The 27,142-nt window shown below is 42.5% G+C and overlaps 1 protein-coding gene across 1 annotated transcript in view; it reads right to left on the bottom strand.

Moving 5' to 3' along the window:
* SDK1 (sidekick cell adhesion molecule 1) overlaps positions 1 to 27,142 on the bottom strand; it is a 660,854-nt gene that overhangs the window by 118,499 nt on the left and 515,213 nt on the right. Inside the window, exons 18-22 of the mRNA XM_054042917.1 lie at positions 19,723 to 19,838; positions 17,256 to 17,448; positions 14,305 to 14,403; positions 7,432 to 7,623; positions 5,152 to 5,273 (exon numbers count right to left, since the gene is read on the bottom strand). Coding sequence (XP_053898892.1) covers positions 5,152 to 5,273; positions 7,432 to 7,623; positions 14,305 to 14,403; positions 17,256 to 17,448; positions 19,723 to 19,838 — 722 coding nt within the window. The remainder of the gene's footprint in view (positions 1 to 5,151; positions 5,274 to 7,431; positions 7,624 to 14,304; positions 14,404 to 17,255; positions 17,449 to 19,722; positions 19,839 to 27,142) is intronic.

Genomic DNA, 27,142 nt, shown 5'->3' with positions numbered 1-27,142 from the left:
ATAATATATAATTAAACTATTGTTGTATGTAAAGTAAATAAGGTTTTTAAAATGTTTAAGAAGCTTCATTTAAAATTAAATTAAGATGCAGAGCCCCCTGGACTGGTGGCCAGGATCCAGGCAGCATGAGTGCCACTGAAATCAGCTCGTGTTCTGCCTTCGGCACTCATGCCATAGGTTGCCTACCCCTGGTTTAGCATATCTGGCATGTAAATAACTTGCAACGCCGGCTACAACAGTGCCATGCGAATGCCTGTTCTCACTTTCAGGGGAGATTGTAAATAAGAACCGGGCAGCATTATCTCCCATAAATATAAACAAACTTGTTTGTTTTAGCAATTGGCTGAACAAGAAGTAGGACTGAGTGAACTTATACGAGGCGAATTGAAAAATACGATTTCTTTTGTTTATCTTTTTTACAGTGCGATTAATCGCAACTGTTTTTTTATCTAGTTAATTTGTTTTGGGTTAATCACATGCATTAACTGCGATTAATTGACAGCCCTACAAACAACAGATGGAAGTTGTTTGTAGAGGCTCAGAGATTTGGAATATTGGAAGGAGACCCAGTAGAGATGGAATAGTGGGCCAAGTGCAGGGGAGGAAGTCAAAAGTTCAAAGTAAATTAAACTTATTCCATGGTTGCAGCAGCAGAAATAAAGGAAAATAATCTCCTGGTTATCAAGTTCCCATAGAACACATGGAGTGTGAGAGTACAATAGCATACTTAGGTCTGCTGAGACCTCAGTCATGCTTTGTCATGAGCCCACATTGTTGTGCTGCCCCCGGAGCTACAGCCTGAGAGGGAGATTGTTCCCCTGCACCTCTGGAGAGAGAGTGAATAGTACAATGTCTATACTTAATACAATACAGTCTCACCCTCTTCCACACCATAACGGTCCACCTACATGGGGGTGGGGGGAATAGTGGCTTTGTACCTGTTACCCATGATGCAAATGGTCAGTGTGGGTTTGCAAGGAGGTACCCCTTTATTGCACTGCATTAGCCAGGTCACAATTTGGCCCTAAATGAATTATTCACAGTGAATAATTTATTTGACAAAATCAGCTTCTCTCTCTATTCCTGAGATGTTCATGAGCTTACAGAAGCGCCCCGATTTACGCCTTGCGTAAGTCGAATTTTACAGAAGTCGGGAACGTATCTCCGACAACTATGCCAAAAAGAAAAAAAAAAGCTTACAGAACTTACAGAACTTTTTCCGTAAATCCGGATTTCTGTAAGTCTGGTTTGCATAACCCAGGGAGCGTCTGTATTGCAGTTTCCTCAGACTGACGCTTTATTCTAAATTAATCAGCACTTTTTTCATCCATTCTTTTTACTGTATAACTTGGCTACACACAGTTCACTGCAAGCAATTAATTCTCAATATTTGAAACTTGATCCGTGCTAGCTGGTTGTGATTGCTCACATAAGTCCCCTGGTTTTACGTCTGTTCCCTGATTATAAGAGTTACACACATCCAATCTGGTTTCATTCATTACAACAGTGGTTTTCAACCTGTGGGGGTCCGCAGACTATGTCCAAGATATCCAAAGAAGTCCGCACCTCCATTTGACGTTTTTTAGGGGTTCACAAATGAAACAAGGTTGAAAACCACTACATTAGAATATAAAAACAATGACCTCCCTCACTGAAAACTGAAACTTAAAGAGTACTTTTAATACTGCACAAGAGAAAGCTAGTGATCCAAATATACAGCAGGCGATAGCACTCCATGGTACGTATGTACACTGGATACCCACACAGCTGAGATGGGTTTGTCAGATATGAAGCTTAAGGGGAACTCCAAAGACTTTAAAAAGATGAAAAAAAACCTCCCAAATTATTTACGTTCCTAAATGTAACTAAGTAGCTACTATTAGAGTCCTACTGCTTGTATTTCTTTTCTTTTTTTATACCAGATATTGTGATGTGATATGGCTGGGACCAGTCCAATAATTCTGACTGACACAAGCGGTCTCACTAAAAACCATCCAACTATTTATAATGAGTAAGATTACTCCCATAAGTAAGGATTGCAGAATTAAGTCCTTGAATTGTGTTGGAGAATTTTATGTTTTCCAAAAAATTATAAGTAATAAGTTTAAGAGCTACCCTAATCAGTAATCTAGCCTTGTTCATGCGCAGACTAATGAAGACAGTTTCAAACCAAACAATGCATTGCAAAATCAATTTCGTCCTTGCTTATATGCCAATACCTCCATTCCGAGTTCTGTATTTCTCCTAGAAAAGCTGAGACATCACTATCAATGTAAAGCAGCATAGAGAACTCAATCCACCACAACTTCTCAGGTGACAAAGATTCCACTGGCAGCAGAAATACAGAAGTTTGAACCCAGGTATTGGAAAGCAGTAAAACTACTTCCTGTTCACATTATGGATATTGACTTCCGATTCTGATCGAAATTACACAAGAGTAAATCAGCAGTGATTCCTCAAGTGCCCTCAGTCATCCCAGAGGTGATGGAATCCAGGACCAGTGTACAACCTAAGGCACAATACTGCATTTATAACAGGTTGAAGGCCAGATCCTCAGCTGTGGCAGCACAGCAGCCTTTGCAATCCTCTGATCCTGGAGCATTCTGTTCAAAGACTGGAGCTAAGACATACATCAGAGCAACCTAAAGGCTACTCAAATCTGCTTTAGCTACCAATAGCCACACCCCATTTCCCCTGGCAATGCCACTGAGCATCCCCCTACAATAGGGGAATCATTTGGAAGCTGGAGCCTCTGGGCACAGCAACTATTATGTTGCTATAATGCACAAAGAAGCATTAAGTGTTTTTGTATTTTAAATTTAGGAATGGAATGTAATTGTATTGGTACGGCAGCTATTACCACCATCATGACTGCTGCAGAGATGACAGTTTAAAACAGTTTTGTGATATTGTAAAAATCAGATGTTTAAATTTGATTCTAGTTGATAGAAACAGTAAAAGCTTTAGATTTGAAAACCACAGGCTGTTTCCATGTATGCTTTAACTATAACATTCAAATGTAAGTAGAAATGACAAAGGAAAAACACTACCCTAAAACAGAGCCTCTGAAAAGTAAAATATAACAACATGAGAAGCAAAAGAAGCTGTTCAGCTCACTCTATTGCCAGAGGCATGAAGAAAGGCTTGCTCAGACCAGCAATTTCTATTTTTAAACTCGCAGTTGTTTCCGTGTCATGGCATCAGGGGCTTTCAGCAGATGCACCAGTGACTGGAAACATTCCTTCAGTAATTCATGAATGATAAATCTCGGGCTCAAAGCCTGATTTAGCTGGGTTCTTTTTCATAGAATGCTACAATTAAAAGGGGACCTTGTCCACAAATATAAGGCTATTAAAAATGCAGTTAGGTCAGTGAAGGGAAAAGATCAGAAAGACTATAAATCATTACTGTGGGCTGTAACATAGTTTTAAAGCCTTAATGGGAAAGTCCTCCCACCATATCAAGTCCAAAGAGCTGGGTTTGGTGCAGAGGAGACATTCTGAGAGAGCAGTGGCAGAAGGAAATCCTTCCTCACTCCCAGGCTACACAGCAGTACGAGTGCTACTCCACAGTCACTACTGGTGAGCCCCTTTCCACAGAGGACGATATGGCTGGTGGATCTGTGATTTCGCAGACACTAGTCCCACTCCTCATCCAGGTCCTGCATCTCCCCTGGCCACAAAATCCCTCTTTGTGAGGGAGCATACACAGAGCTTGGCTTCAGAGCACGCATACTGTGGGGATTCCTGTTGGGGTTCCAAGAATCCCCTTACCTAGCACAACAGAAGGCCTCTAAGCTCTGTTGCAGCTGAGACCCTCCATGGATGTGGAGGAGAGGATTTTGCCCTTAACTGTTATTAAGCTGATTTAAGATTCATTTTTATTTCAATGATGTTTTGTGATCCAATGTAGCTCACGAATTAACAAGTTCCCAGCAACATCCGTGTGGTGTTCCATGATAGAGACCCTGCTCAGAATGTGCCAAACCATCAGATTGTAGGTTTCACCATTCCACTTTGTAATATGCAATAAAGTGTATGTCAATGAACTAAAATGTACCAATTAATTCACAATGATCTCATTACCAAGTGAATGAATTGTATCAACATATCGAAAGTGGTGACGCTGATTGAAGAAAGAACTGGAGTACTTGTGGCACCTTAGAGACTAACAAATTTGTTAGAGCATTAGAGCATTTGTTAGTCTCTAAGGTGCCACAAGTACTCCAGTTCTTTTTGCGGATACAGACTAACACAGCTGCTACTCTGAAACCTGATTGAAGAAAGTCAACATTTGGTTTTAAAAACAGATTATATTGTTTATAAAGATTTGTTGGCAGAAAAGAAGAAGCACAACTCATCTGTCAGGAGAACTGAGAAACGTACATTCCCTCCAAGGCATAATGACAGAAACCAGGAGGAATATTGTTTAAAACTAATGAGGAAGAGAATTCACCCTATACATATCTAAAGACCTAGATAGGAAACACAGGCATATTTCATTACATGATAACACAACCTCATTAATGTTTGGAAGTTTACTATATAAAGCAATTCATCCTGTTCTTACCCTTTGTAGCCTATAAACTAATACCCAAGGTATAGTACTTTGTCTGTAAACTCACCTAAAGGAATCTGAAATCAGGTTTCCTTTACTAAAATTTTTCAAAAATGTTGGACTTCAAACAGAGAGAGTTTGCTTAGTTTAGGTTCCATCTTATGTTTTCCTGAAAACACATACAAAGCTTCTTATATAGGTTCATCTGAATTATTCAAAGGATGAGACCTCTCAGATATATATTATGTGTGGGTCTTAAGATATTTACCGTTCAAGAAAAAGTTCAGTTTGCTCCTGTGTTTCCTTTGATCTTTTTGTTCTGCCTGTGCACAAAAATTAAAACATACAGATGTCCCCTTTCTTTCTCTGGTTGTTCCATTGCCATTTCTTGGCTAACCCTTCTGAATTCTCTTGGGTTTTAACCTCTACTTTCTCTTCCAAGAGACCAAACATCACCAAAACAATCAGTCCACTGGTCACTTGTTCAAGACCTTGTATCTGAACCTGATCAAAAATGTGATTTGAGTAGCAGTGGAAGAGTCAGATGATCTCTTACTGATCAGAAACCTCAACATATTTCTGTCATGTACATACCTGCCCCTCTACTATCCACTTGGAGATGGAGGTTTTCCCATCATACCCGGGCCAGAACTGAAGCGTGGCAGAGCGAGGACTGATGTTAGAAATAACCAGATTAGATGGAGCACCGGGGAGTTCTGTAGAAATTAAAACAAATTAAAAAGGGTAGAAATACTTTGGGATTTAGGGTACAAGTAGGCAGATCAATAAGTAGACATTCAATATTTCAGCAAGTAGTACAGTATATCACTTATAATAGAGTGAATACTTTAATTTTGCACACAGACATATATATTTATACTGCACCATATGTATGCATGGCATTTTACAGACTAATAAAATGACATATCCCTGTCTTGAGGACCCTAGAATCTAGATTAACACCACACCACAAAGGTTACATAAGAAAAAAGAGGCATGGTCTATGGTTAAGGTGGTCTGGAAATCTGGTCTCCATTCCCAGCTCTGCTAGTGAATTGCTGTGGGGCCTCAAGCAAATCACTTAAACTCTCTGTGCTTCAGTTTCCCATCTATAAAATGGAGATAATATTTACCTACCTCATGAGATGTATAGAGGTTTAATATATAAATGATAGTAAGAGACTGAGATCCTCGTGTCTGACTGTTGGGTCTTGGTCACATGCTCAGGGTCTAACTGATCACCATATTTGGGGTCAGGAAGGAATTTTTCCCTGGGTCAGATAGACAAAAAACCCACAAGATCTCTGCCTTTTTCTGCACTGTGGGACATGGGGCACTTTCTGGTTTGAACTAGAGTAAATGGTGGATTCTCTGTAACTTGAAATCTTTAAATCAAGATTTGAGGACTTCAGTACTCAGCCAGAGGTTATGGGCCTATTAGAGGAGTGGGTGGGTGAGATTCTGCAGCCTGCAAGGTGCAAGCCAGACTAGATGATCATGATGGTCCCTTCTGACCTTAATGTCTACGAGTCTATGAGATGGAAGGTTCTTGGAATAGGGTAGCAAGGATTTCTGAGAACCTATCTAGTTAGCAGGTGCTGGAACTCTGCAGAGAAATGTTGACCAGTATCTGCTGACTCAGTGTGGCAGATCCGGTTTGTTAACTACATGCTGGATATAAGTTAGGTGGGAGTGACTCTTTAGGCAGAAGAAATGGGGGTATAGGACAGAGAGGTCTCTGTAGAGAAATCCCATGATCAGCCAAGCTTAAGCAGAAAGCTTAGGCTGAAGTTTGTTTTTTTATGTTGGTATTTGAGTTACCAAACCCCAAGAAGGTGATAAAATTGGACCAAATATATTTTTTTGTAGATTGTATTCCAAGCAGCACGGAAACTCCAACTGCACTACCAAAGTACTAAGTATTATTATTATAATAAGTAATCATTCATAATGTTGCACTATGTAAAAAAACTGCAAAATTAAAACAGAAGACTTTTATGGCATGTGTTGTGAGGATACAGGAACACACAATATTTCTTGACTCATATTTCACACTCACAGGAAGTATGATTGGTAAAATGACCTTGCCAAAATGGGACAAAATGTATTGGTATATATTTGTAGGATTGGCAAGAAGGCGAACTGCACTGAACTGGTTTAAACCTACTGACACATCTACATTGGAATGCACAAAAGGAGTCAGGGCATGCACTCCTCTAGAGGAAATGAAAATCTTAGGTAACACCAGAGAGAGACCTGACCCCTCGGAGTCAATAGCCAAGGTGATTTAGATTTTCAAAGCAGATCTAAGTCAAACAGTGTTACTGCATTTGAGACCTCCTCCCCTGAATCTCATCTTGACAAGTAGCTGTACGTTGCCACTTCCATTTTAGTGGTCCCACTATTGCAACTTAAGCTCTAGAATGTGGAACTACTTCTTTCACAAGATCTCTCACATGCCAACACTCCCCACTTCTGTAAATATTTTTTATTTGCATCACACAAATATCTTACAGTCCAAGTGCACTGCAGTTCTAATCCTTACAAATAGAAAAATCTTTCTTTGTTTTTAAAAAGATCTAAACTCCCTTGCCCCAAAAGTTGTGGGATTTGGGGATTTTTTTAATAATGGTCACTGCTCGCCCCATATCTGATGTTACTTTATAAATGCAGAAAGATACTATAATAAATATCTATTACCTTTCCCTCTCATTTCTCCATCCCTTCTATACTTCTTTAATTATGTTGTACTGTGCCTTCGTCGTTAGAAATAAAAGCATTATTATTACCGTACTCAGGAAATCAGTGTTTCCTGGAATTCGGCCGCACACAGGAATCAGTATACTTTGGGTCATTCTCTGTAGTTTTACCAACCTGGGGGCACTCCAGAGGAAATGGTAGAGGAGGTGACCAACCCAGTGCCTTTTGCAGTCATAGCTGCCACCTCAATAGTGTAGGTGGTGAGAGACGACAGCCCAGTGATTTTGTATTCAAGGGTTGTGTTGGCTAGAGTGCGAGCTAGACGAGATTCATTCCTGCTGTACACCTCCCAGGAGATCTGGTAGCCTAGAAAACAATTACACAGAAGTCAAGGAGTTGTAACAATGGTGTGTTCTTTGTCTTCCTTTGAATGATAATCCAGAAGTTCACAAACTATGGTGGAACACTTGCTACTGGTGGACGGTGGAGAGTTAGCTGGGGGTTATGTTGCTGGCTCTCCTCCACCATGGATACCTTTTTACAGAAAGGAAAACACACTTAATGCATTAAGGCCAATTAAAAATACTTAAATACTTTTCCAGTACTACTTTTCCACATGAGAAATTATTGTGGATGTCACTGGGATATCATGTGACCATGAAATTGCAAAGGAGAAGAGAGGTGGCTTACATGGAAGAGCCTTCTATCAGTATGTAGCATACACAATAAAAAGGTTGAGGAACCCCAGGAATAATCTTTCGCCGAAGGATGGGATTTCAATTTATGAACTCTAAAAAATGAATAGGAAGAGACACTGAAAAACTCAAACTCTTCTCACCAGTAAGTAGTTGGAAAATTCAGTGAAAAATCTATGCACAGCTACAACGGTGACGCCTTACCTAGGCTGAGGATCTAGAAATACTTACAAATCAGATGATAATGATCTTGCAGGAACACGGTGGGACTCTTACAGAAACACAAAAACCTCTACTCCCCAGATCTTCCTGCTGCACAGACTTTTTAGCAAGGTGAATCATTACCCTGTCCTTTAAAACTTAGTGTAGCCGACCAATCATCCCTACAAAGCCTGACCCTCCACCTCATTCTTCTATTGGAACCGGCCTGCTAAAACTTTTCCTTCTTATCTCTTTTATATCCATTTGCCTTCCAGGAACTTTCAAAAGTTTCTACAGCCTGATTTGTTCAGTTTTGTCTCTGAACGTGTTCGTTTTCCTCCTCGTTCTCTTTGCTTGCTCTGCCCCTTTCTACACCTGTCACAACTTTATTCTCCCTTGAGCCCATTTGAACCTTACTGTGTCAGCCCCTGTGATTTGGCTCAGGGCAAAAAAATACATGCAGCTCTCAAAATCAAAGGAAACGGATGTGATTCAAATGAGTAAAAGAAAGGAACCCCTCTGACTGTACTGGGCACACACTGGCAAGGGACAGGCAGGCCTTCCAACCACGTGCCTTCCTCAACATCTCCCAATGCTGAACTCAGACAACTCACATTGTTTTCAGTGATAACAACATAAGTGATTAATACCTACAAGTTGAAATAACAAAATGTGCAGTGATTTTAATCAGAAATGTTTACTTCAGAGAAGCAACATGATCTAGCAAATTAGATACTGGAGAGGGAACCAGGAATTCCTGAATGCTAACCCTGGATCAGCGATTTAAACACTCAGTGCCTGAGTTTCCCCCATCAGTAAAATGGGAATGATAATAATCTACTTCTATCTCAGAGGTGTTGTGGGGTTTCATTAACGTTCACGAAGCGAGCAGTATTATTTCCCAGAGAAATCATACTTTGTGTAGCACAGATGGTTATTGGAAAAAAAAATCATTAAGAGCAGTAGTGGGTAGGTGTTGTTCTGCGGCTGGCAATGTGCAGGATATCAGACTAGATGATCATGATGGTCCCTTCTGACCTTAAAGTCTATGAGTATGCAGACTTTGAACAAGGGGTCTATTGACCTATTAATAAAGGGTGAAGGTCACAGCAACACAGAGTAAGAGCAAGGCTCTCCCCACTCTTTGCTGCCCAATGTTGGGGTTATGGGCAGTGTGATCTCACAGGGAACCTCTTCATCCCTTGCACACCTCAGAGGAGAGCACTCTGTGCTGCTCCAAATAGACCAGTATGGGTGGGGGGGAGGGAAGGATTGGGAGGTGAACTAGGAAAACTGCAGCTATGCAGGATCTTGTGACTCAAAACTCCTGCATGGGGGCACACAATCAGTAGCCACTCTTAGCCTAGAAGCTGCCAAAGGGCAGTTCACAGCTGGGGTAGTGGTCAGAGAGGAGTTGCACTGCAGACCTACAATCTGCCCATGATTTGTGGAGAGGGCTGATATTTTCTCCATTCCTGTTCAGCATCCTGATTATTGAGGCTGTGTGTGGGGAAGGGGGAATTTCACCCATAATGCACAAACAAAATAAAACATTTGAAGACTTTTTTAAAACTAAAAGATAAATAAGGTATTTGCAATGTTTTTCCTCTCCATCTGTGCCCAAAGGACAAGTGACAATATCCTGTCCTAAGTTAAACAACGTGAACTTTCCTCTGCTGATGTAGTGTGTTTAGGAGCAGCTTTGGCTAATCACCAAATTTTGAGGATTCACCTGGGTACATATTATGGGTTGCCCATCCCTACTCCAAAGCCATACTGTATTTGGAAAGAGATCCAGTTTTGCTGCATATCAAGCATGTATTATTGATGCTTTTATTTACTGAAAAGAGAGTCACCAGGAAAAATACACCAAGATGTATCATTTACAATGCCAATCTAGAGCAAAAACAGAGGCAGCAATTCCAATAATAAAATGATTAGAGTCTATCCATATAAAAACACAAACCAAAATACAAACACACACACAAATAAAGCCTAGTGAAACCAGGCAAGATAAAAACAAACAAACACAGCAATGAAGGAAAGGAACTCCAAAAACAGTATCCAAAAGACATAGCACTTAAGCACCAGTGACTGACAGATGGGCAGAACTTTGGGACTTGTGGCTGGAAAAAATGCCCTCTCTGTTTTACAGACATAATCTATGCCAGGGATGTGGGCAGTGGAGTCCAACGGGCCTGGGCAACAATTGTTTCATCTGGTTTGAGTGTAAGCGAGAAGACAAAATGTAACACGGAGTTTTCCTTACGCTTTGGCACTACACCTTCTCCCTGAACTGCTGCCTAACCAAAACTAACAACCAGAGGAGTTTCAGAAATAATTTTCTGTTGATCTGGAGTAAATTCTCTACAAGAGACCAGTACATCCAATCACAAACTGTCCATCTACATACAGGCTCTCATAAATCAGAGTATACTGAGGGAGAGAGGAAGATACTGAAATTTACAAGGAGAGCAATGGGCAGTTTAGCAGAGCAGGCTGGCGGCCTGCCTTGCAATGCCCCGTGTGTTTTCCTCTCATTCCTTGCACTAGAATTAAAAAGGAGCCATAGTAAATGATATCAATGAGCAGAAGTGATGAAGCAGTGGCTTTCTAAGCACTCTTACATTTCCAAGCAGCGCTGTATAAAGGCCTTGAGCTATTCAGGGAAATGAATGGTTTTGCCATCCCTTTCTCCCAGCCTTAACACAATGTACACCACTAAAAGGGGAAGTTATAAACCTTGGCTGGCATGTTTTTTCCTGCCTGTATTTCCTCATAAACAATAGTGCTTTTTTTTCCAGTTCTTTTCTTCTAAAACAATTTACCCTGTATATGAAACAGCCCATCATCTCGCTCCATCAGGTTTCCAAATCATTCTGGGAGATGGCAGCTTGTTTCCAGCAGAGCAGTTCTGAAGCAGCAAATGTATTGTGATCTGCTATGCAGAGGGCAGATTGCTAATTGCAGTGTTAATTTGGGGGGAATTTTCAAAGCAACACTGAAACCATTCAATAGTAATAATAATATTATCTTATATTTGTATAGCACCTTTCACCCCAAAAGAACCCAGAACGCTTTACAAACTTCACATAGTTAGCATGTTATGGTAGATATTACAGTGACAGCAGCAACAGAAATGACAGGCTACATCAGATTAGGACAACCAGGAATCACTCCCCTGTCCCAATACCAAAATGCATTCACCTCTGGGATAGAATAGGGCAGCTGTTTGAAATAATCCCCACTATCACAGAAGCATTTATGACAGGAACTAAAGAAGAATCTCATATTCACTTCAAAGTACTGGAGCAATTAGATAAACTGAACATAGCTACTCAAACTGGCGAAAGTGGCCGACCCTTATGAGAGGTGAGGAGATTACAGTTGAAAATGATATGGCTAATGTGTTTCTTTACACATTTTATTTTTATACTTCACTTGAATTCATGTATACAACTGAATACATGTAAAATATTTATCTTTAAAGTTTATCCTCAAAGAATGTCATGGTCCAAAATTTTCAAATCTGGGTGCCTAAAATTAAGCACCAAAACCCATATTTAGTTTCCTAAATAAGTGCCCTTCTATTAAGATGTGCTGAGACCCTACAGCTAGGGTTGCCAACTTTCTAATTGCACAAAACCGAACACCCCGTCCCAGCCCTTCCCCAAGGCCCTGCTCCTGCTCATTCCATCATCCCCCCCTGTTGTTCACTCTCCCCCACCCTCACTCACATTCACTGGGCTGGGACGGGGGCTGGGGTGCGGGATGGGGGTGAGGGCTCTGGGGTGGGACCAGGGATGAGGGGTTCAGGGTGTGGGAGAGGGCTCTGGGCTTGAACAGGGTGTTGGGGTGCAGGGGGTGTGAGGGCTCCGGCTGGGGGCATGGGCGCTGGGGTGGGGCCAGGGATGAGGGGTTTGGAGTGAAGGAGGGGGCTAGGGCAGGGTGTTGGGCAGTTGTGGGGGTGTGGGCTCTGGGAGGGAGTTTGGGTGCGGAAGGGGACTCTGGGCTGGGGTAGGGGGTTGGGATGCGGGAGAGGGTTTGGGGTGCAGGTCCTGGTGGTGCTTACTGTGGCTCCTGGGAAGTGGCCGCCAGGTCCCTGCAGCCCCTAGACACATGGGCAGCCGGGGAGGCTCTGTGCGCTGTCCTCGTGCCCTCAGGGCTGGAGTGCGTGATGGGGGTGAGAGCTCTGGGGTGGGGTCGCGGATGAGGGGTTCAGGGTGTGGGAGAGGTCTCAGGGCTGGGGCAGGGTATTGGGGTGCAGGGGGGTGAGGGCTCCAGCTGGGGGCATGGGCTCTGGGGTGGAGCCAGGGATGAGGGGTTTGGGGGTAAAGGAGGGGGCTGGGGCAGGGTGTTGGGCGGTTGGGGGGGGTGGGCTCTGTGCACTGCCCTCGTAACCACAGGCGTTGCCCCCGCAGCTCCTATTGCTCATGGTTCCCGGCCAATGGGAGCTGCGGAGATGGTCCTCAGGGCGAGGTCAGCGTACAGAGCCTCCATGGCCGCCCATGCATCGAGAGGCTGCAGGGACATGGCGGCTGCTTCCGGGAGTCGCGAGGAGCTAGGGCAGGCAGGGAGCCTGCCTTAGCCCTGGTCCCCCACTGTGCCACCAACCGGACTTTTAACTGCCCTGTCAGCAGTGCCGACCGGAGCCGCCAGGGTCCTTTTTTTGACCGGGTATTTCTGTCGAAAACCCGATGTGTGTCAAACCTACCTATAGTTCCCAGTGACTTCAGTGGGAGCTGATTGCGCTTAGCAGCTCTGAATACCAGGCCACTTATTTGGGTGTTTAAATGTGGATTCAGGTGCCTAATTTTAGGCACCCAGGTTTGAAGATTTTGGCTGCAAGGGTATGTCCTTTTAGCGGGCCAGCATTCAACCCGCCAGACAAAGCCTCTTGGCTGTCTCCCCCCCTCAGGAGAAACAACAAAACAGCCTGCAGTAAGCAAACGAGGTCAAGTAAAGGTATGAAGGAAAAGAACAGGGAAATAGCCCCGTAGGCAGCTCCCTTCAGGATATGGGCCTTCCTTACTTCACAGGGCCCTGGGAACATTATAGTCTCCTTCAGCATTTACTGGGTCTTCAATGCAAATCTCAGTCTTTCCCCCCTTTTAGCTCAAGAGATCCGCGCCTCCTTCAGAAAGGGCAGAGGCTCTATTGGCTTTCCGCCCTCTTTTTGAGACTGGAAAAGCTCAACAGCCTGTTCCTTTCCCCAGGTCGCCCCCTTCTGAGTGGAGCCCCCTCCTTTTAACTCCTGCTCCAGTCCTGGCATCATTTGCCAATGCGGAGAGGCAGGGCCACTCCAGCCCAAAGCAGCCTTATCTCCTTCCACGCAAATGTAGGGTTTATATACCCTGTCACAGGAGAATTTTGAAATTTTCAGGCTTTTTCAAAATTGGAATGAAGCCAAATTCATACTCCTTTGAGAAACAGACCTCTACACGGTTTGTTTTCTCTAAGGCTTTCCATCTGATGACAATATTACCGATGTGGATAAGTCGCATGAACTTTCCCAGGTAAGTATTCCCCTTGACAGAAAAATGAGTGGCTGCTTGTCCCAACCAAGTTGACGTACAGTATATGGCTATATAGCAGGAAAGGGTGAAGTAGCATGTGAGTATGAAATCTGTGCTGTTATAATATATTCTATATTTAGAAATACTGTTCCAGTCTTTCTGTCAAATGACCCATAGCCAGACTGCTTGATCAGTGAAGGACTCTGTTAACTTGTTATTTCATCTTAATTGTAACCTCTTAGCACCACCAATCAGGATTTCCCAGCTGTAAATTCAGCATCAGGAGGTCCTGATCCTTAGCACCAAGGGTCAAACAGAGTCTCAAAGAGTTTCAGAAATCTATTACCACAGGTGGAACCGGCGGGAGATTTAACAAGCTTGAAGACTCTGTGGGGAGTTGATTTCTAATACAGAGAGCCCACAAATTTTCAGTGGCCACAATCATGGACTGGCGGTAACTGGACCTGTGCCTTCTCTAACATGCCCTAGTTGACATTTCAATTACCCTAAAGAGGAAGTGGGAAGCGTGCATTCTTGACGGCAGCTCTCTCTAAATCTTCTATTATCCAGCCATTTTTTACACTGCAACGATACATTCCAACACCTTATTTTAAAGGATAACATCTGATACTTGCCTGTAATTATGCCATTTTTCTCTACAGGTTCCTGCCAGCTGACCTTGAGAGACGTGTCCAGAATCTCAGTGAAACTCAGGTGTCCCACAGCTCCTGGCTCTGGCAATCAGAAAGGGAAATCTGTTAACAGGAGATCCCCATTTTCTTTTGATATGATTCATGCGGCAAGGTTAGCACTGAAGAAATAAAACACTGAGCCAGGGTCAGTGGAAACCAGCAGGAGACGTCTGTAAGAGCTGCAGGGGAGAGGGGGAATGCAAGGTGTTAAGAATCAATCTGGCTATCATCACATACATTATTTTATCCAGTCTTCATCCTCACTGTGCAGAGAACTAAAGAGGCAGCAGGCGATTCACACACACCTTGTTCTCTGTCTCTCTTCTTGGTCTAACCTAATTAGAACAATCAGGCTAGCTGGATCCGGAAAAGCAATTGTGTTTGCTGTTATCCCTCAACAATATCATGCAGACTATAGTCTTTTCCTGTGTCTTTGCAGGGATTGAGTTTTCAGCCCTTGTATCTGCAGAAACAGCATCAGCAGAATTTGGGCAGGGTCTTTTAACTTCACAAATCAAGGTCAGTGTTATCCAATCAGCACTTGGATAAATTCTTGCAAAACAGCTCTAAAAAATCTCCAGTATAATGGTAGCTATCTTCTGTAAAATGTATACAACTTCGTGAAACTTTTAAAGGATTTTTATGGTGTAGCTCAAGGGCTCTTGAAATGTTCAGTTCCCTGGTGTGCAATGAGACTATAAATTGGAATGACTGTCAAGAATACACCATCCTCCCTCAATTTTGATCTTCAAGGAAGACAACCTGACTGATTTTTGATCCAACTTGCTGTTCTCTCTTCAATCGATGCACTGGAAAAGGGAGCTTTTGGCTTACTTTATATTCACTGTGCTTTTTGTTACCTGGATTCCTGCCCAAATATGCTGTCCTCCAGCTCTGCTGACACCAATTGGCAATTTCTGGGCTACAAATTTCTATTTTATTTCCTCTTCACTTTTGTGCAGTTTCTCATTCCCTTCCCGCTATGAAAAAAGAAAGCCTGCCAGTAGGCTGGCTATAGCCACATTTGCAATTGTGCAATCCCAGAGAGGGAAACCTCTGAGACTGTTCTCCAATAGCCAGTAGTCAAAGCATTATAGAAAAAACTGCTACTCTGGTACGAATCCCAGGAATATCTAATAATAGCAAGTATGCAGTATTCAGGAGTGGGTATCTATATCCCTAGCCTGGATCTCCCTACCCACAAAGTTGCCATCCAATTTGCTGCTGCAGTTACAGTCCAATTTTAATTTTGTTGTACAATTCTGAAAAGATGGCATGGGTTACATTAAGCCACCGAAGACTGTCTCTCATTGGATGTCAGTTCATGTTTGATCTACAACTGATCAGCAAACAAATTCTTTTTCAGAATCACCAAGCATTGTTGTCAAGAAAGGCAGAAAGTAACCCAACTGTGAGCAGAGGTCTGGAAGGATCATGTTCTCTTTAGATTTAAAGTCTACATCTTTTTTCACCATGCAGATCTGTCCAGCGAAATATGAAATGAAATCCACATAAATAAACCAAGCTGTCGTCCTGGAGGATCTGTCCTCTGAAGGCACAGATTTACAGTATGTACAAATATCCTAACGCTAGGTCTCCTTTTAGCCATCGCAACTCCAAGGAAATTATTTTCTGAAGAGTCTTTAAAAAGTCAGGAGTACTCCTGTTCTTTTTGCGGATACAGACTAACACGGCTGCTACTTTGAAACCTTTAAAAAGTCACACCACCTATTCAGTATTAGCCAAATACAATAACTGTTCTTCTTTCCGCCTTGTCTTCCAGCTTTAATGCTTCAGTAAACACGTACGAGATTAAATTATTGGCTCATAGATTCCTGATGGTTATAATGCTGTTTCAGTGATCTGCTAATGTTTTTAAGTTCTAGCAGCAGGAAATCTGCTCTTTGAGCACAGAGATACCACACTTCCTAGCACCCGGAGGAGATGGACTATGAACGAGAAAATCTCTGGATAAATAGCTAGTTTCTTTTATGTTCTTTCAACACTCTCTCATGGACAACTGGACCAGCATTTGAAGTCTTACTTCTTGATCAGACTCTTCTTTGAAGGAACAATGACTAGCCTAACCAACAGTTATTAAGACAAAACAATATTTCTAAAACCACTAGCTAACCTGGATACATTAAGCAGTTTTTTCTAACTTACTTTTAAATTTTGGGCTGTCAGTACAGTGCTCAGTGAGGGGAAGAGGATTAAAAACACTGCCCAGAGCTAAGATTAGTGATGACAGACAATTGTGCAAGCCTCCTTCACACAGCTTTGCCACTGCAATTTAATCTTGACCTGCAACAACTCCCCCCTACCCCTCCAGACATATCAATCCTAAACCTCTCTTGAATAGACACCTCTACATGAACCAAATTGGCCTAAAATGTATGGGTTTTGAGACACAGCAAATAATCTCTGCACTGAACTACCAGACTCATTTTCATCCTTTGGTACAGATTTGAGCCTGGTTTGGTGGACAGGATCAGAATAATGAACTCACCTTCCAAATACTTGAACATAAAAAATATTTGTATAAAACGTTTGCAGCATGCAAATAAATAAAGTAATTACATTTTCAATGTACTTACTGACAAAAAAAACCCTCACAAATTTAGGCTCCTAAATCCATATTTGGGTATTTAAATATTTTAATTTCTAGTGGCCTGATTTTCTGAAGTGCCAAGCAATTGCAGCTCCCATTGATTTCAGTGGGTGCTACAGGTGCTCGGCACCTCTGAAAATCAGGTCACTTTCTTTTATGTGAATAGATATGGATTTAGAAGCCTAATCTTAGGAACCAAGGTTTGAAAATTTTGGCCATCACCTTTAGCAGAACTGTTTTCAGGCACGGCCAGTGATTTCTGGCTGGATTTCGCTATACTCACTATCTTCATGAGTGCACAGCAGCTCTGGTGGGCTTTGTGGTCCATCCCCTGGTGTGGTGAAACATAGAACTGATGTGTAATAAGCAGTGAATTTCTTCAAGTTGGTAATGCAGCCACTGTGAACTCCATGAAAATCAGGAGCAATGGTGACCACAGTCACAGACTCCGGTGCAGCCACTGGCCATGCCAGGAGCTGGAATAGAGAAAATTTAAATATAGATTAAAATTCATGAAAAGTTGTTTCTATTCACAATAAACTTCATTGCCAAGACCTTGTTAGTCCAATTACAAAAAACAATACAGTGAAAACAATTGTAAACTCTATCATTGTGCAACTTGAGATAATCCTGTTATTGGGTTCACTGGATGGGTTTGTACATTACTATCAACTCTCGACAGAGAATAAAAAGCATATTTTGAAAATAAATAGTCACAGTTTTTCCAAGTTGGGTGCCAGAAGTTAGGTTACTATATCCATATTTAAGCACTTAAAGTAACCTGTTGATAGACTCATAGACTTTAAGGTCAGAAGGGACCATCCTGATCATCTAATCTGACCTCCTGTAGATTACAGGCCATAGAACCTTACCCACCAACTCCTGCAATAGACCCATAACCTCTGGCTGAGTTGCTGAAGTCCTCATATTATAGTTTAAAGACTTCAAGTTACAGAGAATTCACCATTTGCACTAGTTTAAACCTGCAAGTGAGTCATGCTGCAGAGGAAGGCGAAAACCACTCAGTGTCTCTGCCAATCTGACCTAAAGGAAAATTCCTTCCTGACCCCAAATATGGCGATCAGTTAGATGCTGAGCTTGCGGACAAGACCCACTAGGAAGATACCTGGGAAAGAATTCTCTGTAATAACTCAGAGCCCTCCACATCTAGTGTCCTGTCTCTGTCAGTTGAGGATTTTTGCTACTGGCATTCGTTGATGGGCCACATGCCATCATAGGCAGTCCCATCATATCATCCCTTCCATAAATTTATCAAGTTCAGTCTTGAAACCAGTTAGGTATTTTGCCCCACTGCTCTCCTTGGAAGGCTGTTCCGCAGCTTCCCCCCTCTGATGGTCAGAAACCTTTGCCTAATTTCGAGCCTAAACTTGTTAATAGTAAATTTTCTTGTGTCCACATTGGCACTTAATTTAAATAACCCCTCTCCCTCCCAGGTATTTATCCCTCTGATATATCTGTAGAGAGCAATCATATCTCCCCTCAGCCTTCTTTTGGTTAGGTTAAGCAAGCCAAGCTCTTTGAGTCTCCTCTCATAAGGTAGGTTTTCCAGCCATTCGATTATCCTAATAGCCCTTCTTTGCACCTGTTCCAATTGAATTAATCTTTTTTAAACATGGGAGACCAGAATTTAACACAGTATTCCAGATGAGGTCTCACCAGAGCCTTGTATAACTCTTCCCTGTCTCTACTGGAAATACCTCTCCTGATGCATCCTAGGACTGCATTCACCTTTTTCACATAGGTACTCAGCACTTGTGGCTCCCACTGATTTCACTGGGTTTTTGGGTACTTAGCACCTTTGAAAATCAGGACATTTATATTTAGGTGCCTTAAAGGTTTCTTTAAGAAACAGACCTATAAAGTGCCAGGGAAAGATGTAATTGGTGGAACCCTTTTGAAAAGAAAAGATACCTGACTTCAATTAATAATTTATAAGTCATGAAAAAAATTATGTGGTAGATGTAAATGTGGCAGAAATGTTGTCCCCATGCCCGACATAATACTATTCAGAATTCCCAGGAGAAGCAGGAACTATAAAGCTGTTGCAATCTAATGAAATTAAAGAAATCCAAGCAAATAGGGTTTTGACAGTTTCAATAAAGTTTTTACTATCTGTTGATAGGTATATATCAGGCTTTTAGTCATTTTATACAGTTGCTAAGGAATTTTCAACTTACATAAATAACTATGCAAGAAAAGTCTCCAAAATTGATGGACTGAAAGTTGGAACTAAGTGTGTTAAGTGCTTCTGACTGAACAAAAGAGAAAATCTAAAATATGCGAAACTGAAAAAAAATATTTAGGGTGAAATCCTGGCCCCACTGAGGTCAGTGGGAATTTTGCCTTAGAGCAGATAGAAATATAGGGGTTGACTTTCAAAGGCACAAAGGTCATTTATGCACCCAATTCCCACTGACTGTCCAAGTTATTGGGCACCTAACTCCCATTTATGCCTTTGAAAATCTCTACCCTAGCATCAAATGAATTAGGATTTGCAACCGATCGAATGTTCCTGTCCTCTCAGTGAGAGCTTACATAGTCAGCAGATGTTATGTTAGCAGTGACAACAGCTCGCTTAGTTTAACATAAGCTTCCTTCTGATGTAAGACATTGTCTCTTATGATATACAGCAGGGCTCTGGAGATACATGGAATTCTCCAATCTGGCCCCAAGAAAATTATATGCAGTACCAAGAAAGTTAGACTGCCTAGATCCAAACTTTGGTTTACCTTGTATCCCTGATTGATACCATTGATAAATTGCTGTGGTGGAGGATTCCATAGGAACTGGATGGTCGTGGAGTTCACAGCTTCAGCTTGCACATTCTGTGGTGGAGCTGTAGGCACTGTTCAAAGTCAGCAGGGAAGATAGATTGAGGGTGGGGTGGAATGACGGGGAGGAGAAGACGAGATGAATTTAGAAACCTTTAGTTGCCATTCATGATTCACAGAAAATAACAACAGTGCTGAGAAAAGGGACATGTGATTTATGATTTTGGTGCCCAGCAGCGACTTAAAGAGAAAGGTAATTGGGTTATTTCTCATTTTCTAGTGGAGATTCCTTTAATGGGTATGAAATAGTTCTTGTGGCTTATTATTCCACTGATGAGCTTCTCCTAGAGACCCGAGACAGAAGCTTAGATGATGATAGGTGAATACATCTCTTTCAATTATCCAAGGCTGTAAGGGCAATCAATGGTTTCACCAAGAAATTCCCTAAGCCCTTTAAAATCAAACAAGCCCTCTAAGTAGACAAGCAAAGATATAATGTGAATATATAGGAATTCTAATTGAGGAATCATAATATGGTGACTGCCTCTGTATATCATTTACTGTTCTGAAAAATATACGATGAAGAAATCTCCTGTGGAATACAGATTATCCCCTGGAATAAAGTATTTTTTCTCATTTGCTTTTTCCATCCTATTACGGTATTTATTCATACAATACATGCATATTCAACCAAGATTTGCCAAAACCCGTTGAAAGTTAGCAAAAATAATATATGTCACAAATAATAAATGTTTTCAGAGATCTATCCATTGGTGGCCATGTTTGTTTATATTCCATAAAGGGAGGAATTCTTCACCACTATTTTTGATGCTTTAAAAGTACTGTTTTCATTACGTTCAAATGGGAATTTTCTAGTGAAAATTAATAACCTGAGTCTGAGAAATAGCCCCAATTCCCCACGTCCAACGAGAGTTATGGTTGCTCCGTGCTTTTCAAAATCATGTCATAAGCAAGACAAGCCACCAGAAAATTTGAAAAAGCACAAACGATTATTTGTCCACCAGAAGCTACACTCAGTGGAGATAAAAACATTAGTGGAAACTGACCCACACCAAACTAATAAAACTCACAATCAGCTAACTATAAGGGAGCAGATCTTCAGCTGGTATACACAGTCCCAGCTGCATAGAAGCCAGTGGAGCTATGACAAATTTATACCAGCTGAGGATTTCCTCCGAAGGGCCCTACAAAGGAAAATTAAGGTATAAACCAAGCATTTCAGGAATGACATTATAAACTATTCAAGCATCACACTTCTGTTTAGTCTTATGTCACTGAAATTCCTTGATGACTGTATGGCCTGAAATTTCTGTTACACGTTTACTACCCTTTTTCGCCCTTCTATATACACTGTAACTGTATGTCACCAGAATTCTATACCCGTAAACTGACTTCTGATGTCATTACTCATGGATTATACATAACCAGCAAGTTCGGGGTCAGAATGTATGCGGAGGTGCTCTAAATTATCACTGAAAGTAGAACATTATTCCTACCATATATTAGAATCCCCAGTATGCATTATAAGGCTTACAATGCTATCTCTTGCCATTATAAAGTTCTTACGGTTTAGAGCAGGGGCGGGCAAACTTTTTGGCCTGAGGGCCGCATTGGGTTTCGGAAATTGTATGGAGGGCCGGTTGGGGAGGAGGTCATGGCCCAGCCCCCCCCATTTCCCCCTCCCCAGGACTCCTGCCCCATCCAACCCCCCCAGAACCCCTGCCCTATCCACCTCCCCCACTCCCTGTCCCCTGACTGCCCCCCTGCTGCCCCATCCAACCCCCCCTCTCCTTCCTGACTGCCCCCCCGGGACTCCTGCCCCATCCAACCACCCCTTCTCCTTGTCCGCTGACTGCCCCCGGAACCCCTGCCCCTGACTGCCCCCCGCCACCCCATCCAACCCCTCCTCTCATTCCTGACTGCCCCCCCAGGATTCAATCCCCCTGTTCCCCACCCTCTGACTGCCCCGACCCCTATTCACACCCCCACCCCCTGACCACCCCTCGAACTTCCCTGCCCTCTATCCAACCCCCCCCACACTCCCTGCCCCCTACCACGCTGCCTGGAGCACCAGTGGCTGGCGGCGCTACAGCTACGCCGCCCCGCTGGAGCCAGCCATGCCGCCGCCACTGTGCAGCACAGAGTACCAGGTCAGGCCGTGGCTCTGCAGCTGCACTGCCGCAGGAGCTCACAGCCCACCGCCCAGAGCATTGCACCCGCTGCGCAGTGAGCTGAGGCTGCAGGGGAGCGGAAACAGCAGGGGAGGGGCCGGGGGCTAGCCTCCCGGGGCAGGAGCTCAGGGGCTGGGAAGGAGGGTCCGGCCCGCGAGCTGTAGTTTGCTCACCTTTGGTTTAGAGATTCATGAGAATGTTTTGATAGCATTACAGCTGTATACCACATTGCTTAGGAAATATTATTCCTCATTGTGGTGGGGCGGCTGCCCCACACAGGGAGAAGAAGGGGTTAAAAGCAGCACTAGGGAAGCTGAGCAGAATCCAGTAATCAGGAAAGGGCTTACTGAGCCCACCAATAGGGGGAAGCTGAAGCAGCCAATCAGGGCCGTGAGGGCCATATATAAAGGGCTGAGGGGAGCAGAGGGGAGTTTCTCTCTGGAAAGTAAGGGAGGAGGACTGGCTACCTGAAGAAGCACCCTAGATAGAGCAGTGTTGGGCAGGGGCAGCAGAGTGTGAGGGTGAGCTGCTGGCTGACCACTGCCAGGCTGGGGCCTTGCTACAAGGGCTGAGAGGGTGCTAGGGCTACGGGGGAAGTGGCCCAGGGAAAATAGGCAGCAGATTGGAGGAGGGCAGTAGGTGGCTGCCGGCTATAGGTTCCCTGGTTGGGACACAGAGTAGCGGGCAGGCCTGGGTCCCTTCCCTTGCACTCCACTTGCCAATGAGGAGAGTGGCCAGTATCCAGATTGCAGTTTGCCCCTGAAGTGAGGGAGTGCAGTTGGCCGCTGAGGCAAGGGGTGGGACTAAGGACTGTTGGCCCCCCTAGAAGGAGGGAGAAAGCAGAATGGGGCACAGCTGGAGGGCTGTGCCCATAAGAAGACGCTGCGGTCCGGGGAGCGATTGGGTCCAAAGAGTGGCAACAACAGTGATGGCAGGCATGACACCACTAGCTGAAGGTGGACTGGAAGAACCGAGAGATAATTCCCAGGATGACCAGCAGGCGGTGCCACGGTGATGAGTTCCACCCTGTTACACTCATAAACCTCTTATCAAAAACTCTGATGAAACCTGTCATGTCACTGGAGTCCTGTGATATATGTATAGTCCTATTCATAGCTTCCCTGTGTAGTGTTTTGCATATTTATGGCTCACATTAAAATAGGCTGACCAGATAGCAAGTGTGAAAAATCGGGACGGGGGTGGTGGGTAATAGGAGCCTATATAAGAAAAAGCCCCAAATATTGGGGCTGTCCCTATAAAATCAGGACATCTGGTCACCCTACATTAGAAAAGCTTATTTCTTAAATTAAAATTCCTGCCTTCCGGTATATTTCCTTATTATTTTTATAATATATTTGTCAGAGATTTCCTATTATAGGAGAAAAGTGTTTGAAACATCTTTTACACTTAGTTTGATGTTAGAAAGTTATGAACAACTCATTGACGGATTATAATACCCTCCTGCATGGTATTTTGACATGAGGGGTAAATCAAGCATCATCCTCTCTCCTTTTTTCTTCTCCTTAATTTTGACACTTCAATCTTATTGGTATTATATTGGTGTGTGTGTATATACATATATATATATATATGTGTGTGTGTGTGTACAATACCACTAGGAATAGTTTGTTGTTCGTAGAGTACAATGAATATATGTGAAGGTGACCGAATATTGTTCTGCAGGATAGATGATAGTTAAATATCAAGCCATTCCTAACAGCACATTCCTAACAACAAAAGTTGTTGTAAAACATTTTCTGTATCCTGCACATTGCCAGCTTACTCCTATTTTGGATTTTGTTGGACATCATCTTTTTCTTTAATGGTGAAATCCTGGTGCCATTGATTTCAGTGATGCCAGGATTTCATCCTGAGTTCAGAGGGCCTTTTAGGAACTGGAAAATCTGCCTTGTGGGAACTGTCACTTGCTACAGCATTGAGAATTTACTAACAGAAAAGGAGCACGGACCCTACAAACACAGGGTTTCATTTATAATTCTCACTCTAGTAAACTTCTAAGAAACCCAAGCAAACACTTAGGAGTATTTACAAAAGTTTTAGAAATGTGGATAACCAATTTTTTTTTCATTTCTTTTTATGAATGTTCTGAAACTAGAATAAATCATTCTAGTCCAAAAATACATATTACAAGAAGAAAAATGATGCGGGGGGAAGGAGGGGGGAAACTTGACCAGAAAAAAATAAAATCTTTGGTATGCTGGAAATCATGATTTATGGTATAATTTATCTTTGGAATTCTTTATAGAAAATCAACATCTACATCTTAATTAATGCATTTTAAACATGGAGAGAACAAGGCTGGCTAATGGGCATAAGCTTAATTTTATTGCATAAGCATAATACAATCGATTTTTATCAGTTAAAATGTGGCAATATAATCCTGAATGTACTTCAAAACATAACGCTAAATTCTCTCTTTATGAGCTGAAGTTAAAGTTGACCTCCATGGTTATCTGAACAAGTGTATATTAAAACATGAACTTGGGTTGTGCTACATTTCCATCAGAGCTGACCTCTCAAACAATGCTCCAAATTAAATCATCAGTAAGTAGCGAGAGCTGAAATTGGATACAAAGGTATCTCTAATTATACACAGTATTTAGCTACGCAGATCTGTGTTATATATTTATTATCAAGGAACACAAAACTTCCTTTCAACAAGTATTTACAAAGAAATCCTTATGTAATTGCATGTTGGACTTTTTTAAACCTAATTTTGGTAATGTTTGTGATTATATTGAAGCTCTCACATTGGAGTACAGCTCCAAACTTTGTGTGACACCTTTGAAATGTCCCTGAATTTCAGAGCATAGTTGGTATGACAGAAACAAACCTTTATATTCTTCCAGGTAAAGTTAATCTGGCTAAAAATGTATTAGAATTCAAGTGCTTGAATTGTAAAACATTCTAAAACGACTCTTAGCAGAAAAGGTCATGGAGGCACTGTAGATAAAAGCCATTAAATGGGGTTCGCCAACAAGATTATGGGAATAAGAAGGAATTAAGGATAAGCACATGTCCATGTCTCTAGCTATGTGTGAATAGGCATTTAATTCTCACACAGATTCAGATAGACAGACTACTAGTTTTAAATATAAATCTTCAACAAAGGCGTGCAGAAAGATCCCAAGCTCCTGACTTTCAGGATGCCAACTTTCACATCTCAATAAGGCAGGCTCACAGATTTTTCTCCATCTGAGAATTTGGTTGTTCCTTTCATGCAGTGGTTTCAGGTGCTAAGCTGTGGAGCCCCAGTGGGAGCTCTGGAAATAATTTTGCCTCAAAAGCACATAATTCTTATTGTGTAGCTGCTGATACACCCCCTTAGGGAATGAAGCATTTTCTCCCTAAGCACCTGGCCTGAGATCCAGGACTTTAATTCTGTGCCCCTTCTGTGTAGGGGCATGAAGGGGAAGTGAGGTCCTTGTTCCCTCCCATCTTGATAATCATAAAGCAGCAGTTCACAATCTGACCGTAGACAACTGGTTGCTCTAAGCAGATTCCCCTCTGCAAGTCTCTTGCTCTTTGTTTCAGCCACTTGGCCTAAAGGAATAACAGGGAGAAATCTATTTTTTAACTAACAAAGGACCCAACACTTGGAGATGATACTCTTGATTCAAGGATAGCAGCTACATTTCTTCCTCAGAACTATTTTCTACACACAGAAGGCAGCCCTGCTGGCAAGTTTTCAATGAAAAGGGAACAAGATTTCCTTTGTGACTCCCTTCATATTGCTAAGGAAGAAACATCATCCGAATACTCACCTTGCTCTTCTGTCTCTCCCTATCATGTCTATCAAGGATTCACTAATCTGGTGGTTCCAACCTCTCATGAGTTCAAGAAGCACCATTCACTCAACTGTTCCTAACCTTTATGATAGGCACAGGTATACCCAATAGAGGATGTCTCTAAACTGCACTGCTTTGGAAGCAAAAAAGAAGAGATCAGACTACGTATCCATGTCTTGGAACTTTGGGCTACAAGACTGGCCCTCAGAACTTTCCTGCTATCAGTTGGAGGAAAGAAGGTTGAATTGTCATATACAACATGAATACCAAGAGGACTGCTGAACTGGCCAGTGGGTTTCATTCTCTCCTTCTTCCCTCTCACAGGAGCAGGGTGTGTTGATGGAATACTTAGGTCTAATTTTGGTTGTTGGGTTTAGTGTGTAGGTGCTGGGTGGTGTTGACCACCTGCAATACACAGGAGGTTAGACTAGATGATCTGGTGGTCTCCTCTGGCCTAAATGCTATGACTCTAAGAGATGCATTTCCTTTTGCTCTACACTTTCCAGTCAAAAAGAATTCCTCGGAGAACAAGTTAAACCTCAGGTTTCAGGACCAGCACGAATGACCTCTCTCTTTTCTAGTTGGCTCATTTAGAGTAGACCTATTGGTTTCCTGAAGCAATGTAAAGTGCCCAAATTTATTTTGAGAGTGGGTCATAAAGGCACTTTTTTTTGGGATGGGGGCCTTTGGTACTTCAGTTCTTGCAGAAAATAAAATAGAGCAGGGTTCGGTAGTTCTGGGTTGTACTGGCCAAGCATGGTTCTTCAACCTGTTGGCATTGTCATTGGCCCTCTGTCTTTACTAATCTCATTGATCTCCTCTGAGTCAATTTGCCTGGTAGTATGGCTCGTGTTCATAATGTCTGAAGGTTTTGAGTGTATGTAGTTTTGAGTTTGCCCTATTGTAACTGGAGGGCATTTTCCATATTTCAGAGTCTAAGTACAGTAGGCCACTAAGAACCTATTTTGCCCCCTTACTCCCATTACCATAGCATTTGAACACTTCCCAAGTATTTAAAACAACAACAATTCTTTCTTTCTCATTGCCGCACTTGTTGAAGAACTAGCTTGAGTAAAACGGTATGAAATGGGATCGATGTTACAGACTGTTTCCTCACGAAATCAGAGAGATGTATATTGAAATTATAACTTTCTCCTTGGGGTTTGGCAGCAGCTTTTGAGCACTGGAGACTCAGGTATAGTTCTCCTCAGTGTGGAGCCACAGTCTCTCAGACACATCACAAAGGTGACCCTCGAGGGCTATGAAAATGGGTGGGGAATTGATGTCTGTCTACTATGTAAGTTACTTGAAGGCTAATGTACATCCATGGACTGGCATTTAACTTTGGGAGGAGCTGTTCAAAGGGAGAGCACCTCA

This window comes from Malaclemys terrapin, chromosome 10 (genome assembly GCF_027887155.1).
Source record: "Malaclemys terrapin pileata isolate rMalTer1 chromosome 10, rMalTer1.hap1, whole genome shotgun sequence".
In the NCBI taxonomy this organism is placed as follows: domain Eukaryota; kingdom Metazoa; phylum Chordata; order Testudines; family Emydidae; genus Malaclemys; species Malaclemys terrapin.
The sequence above is the reverse complement of the archived record's forward strand: the minus strand, read 5'-3'. Positions and strand labels throughout refer to the sequence as shown.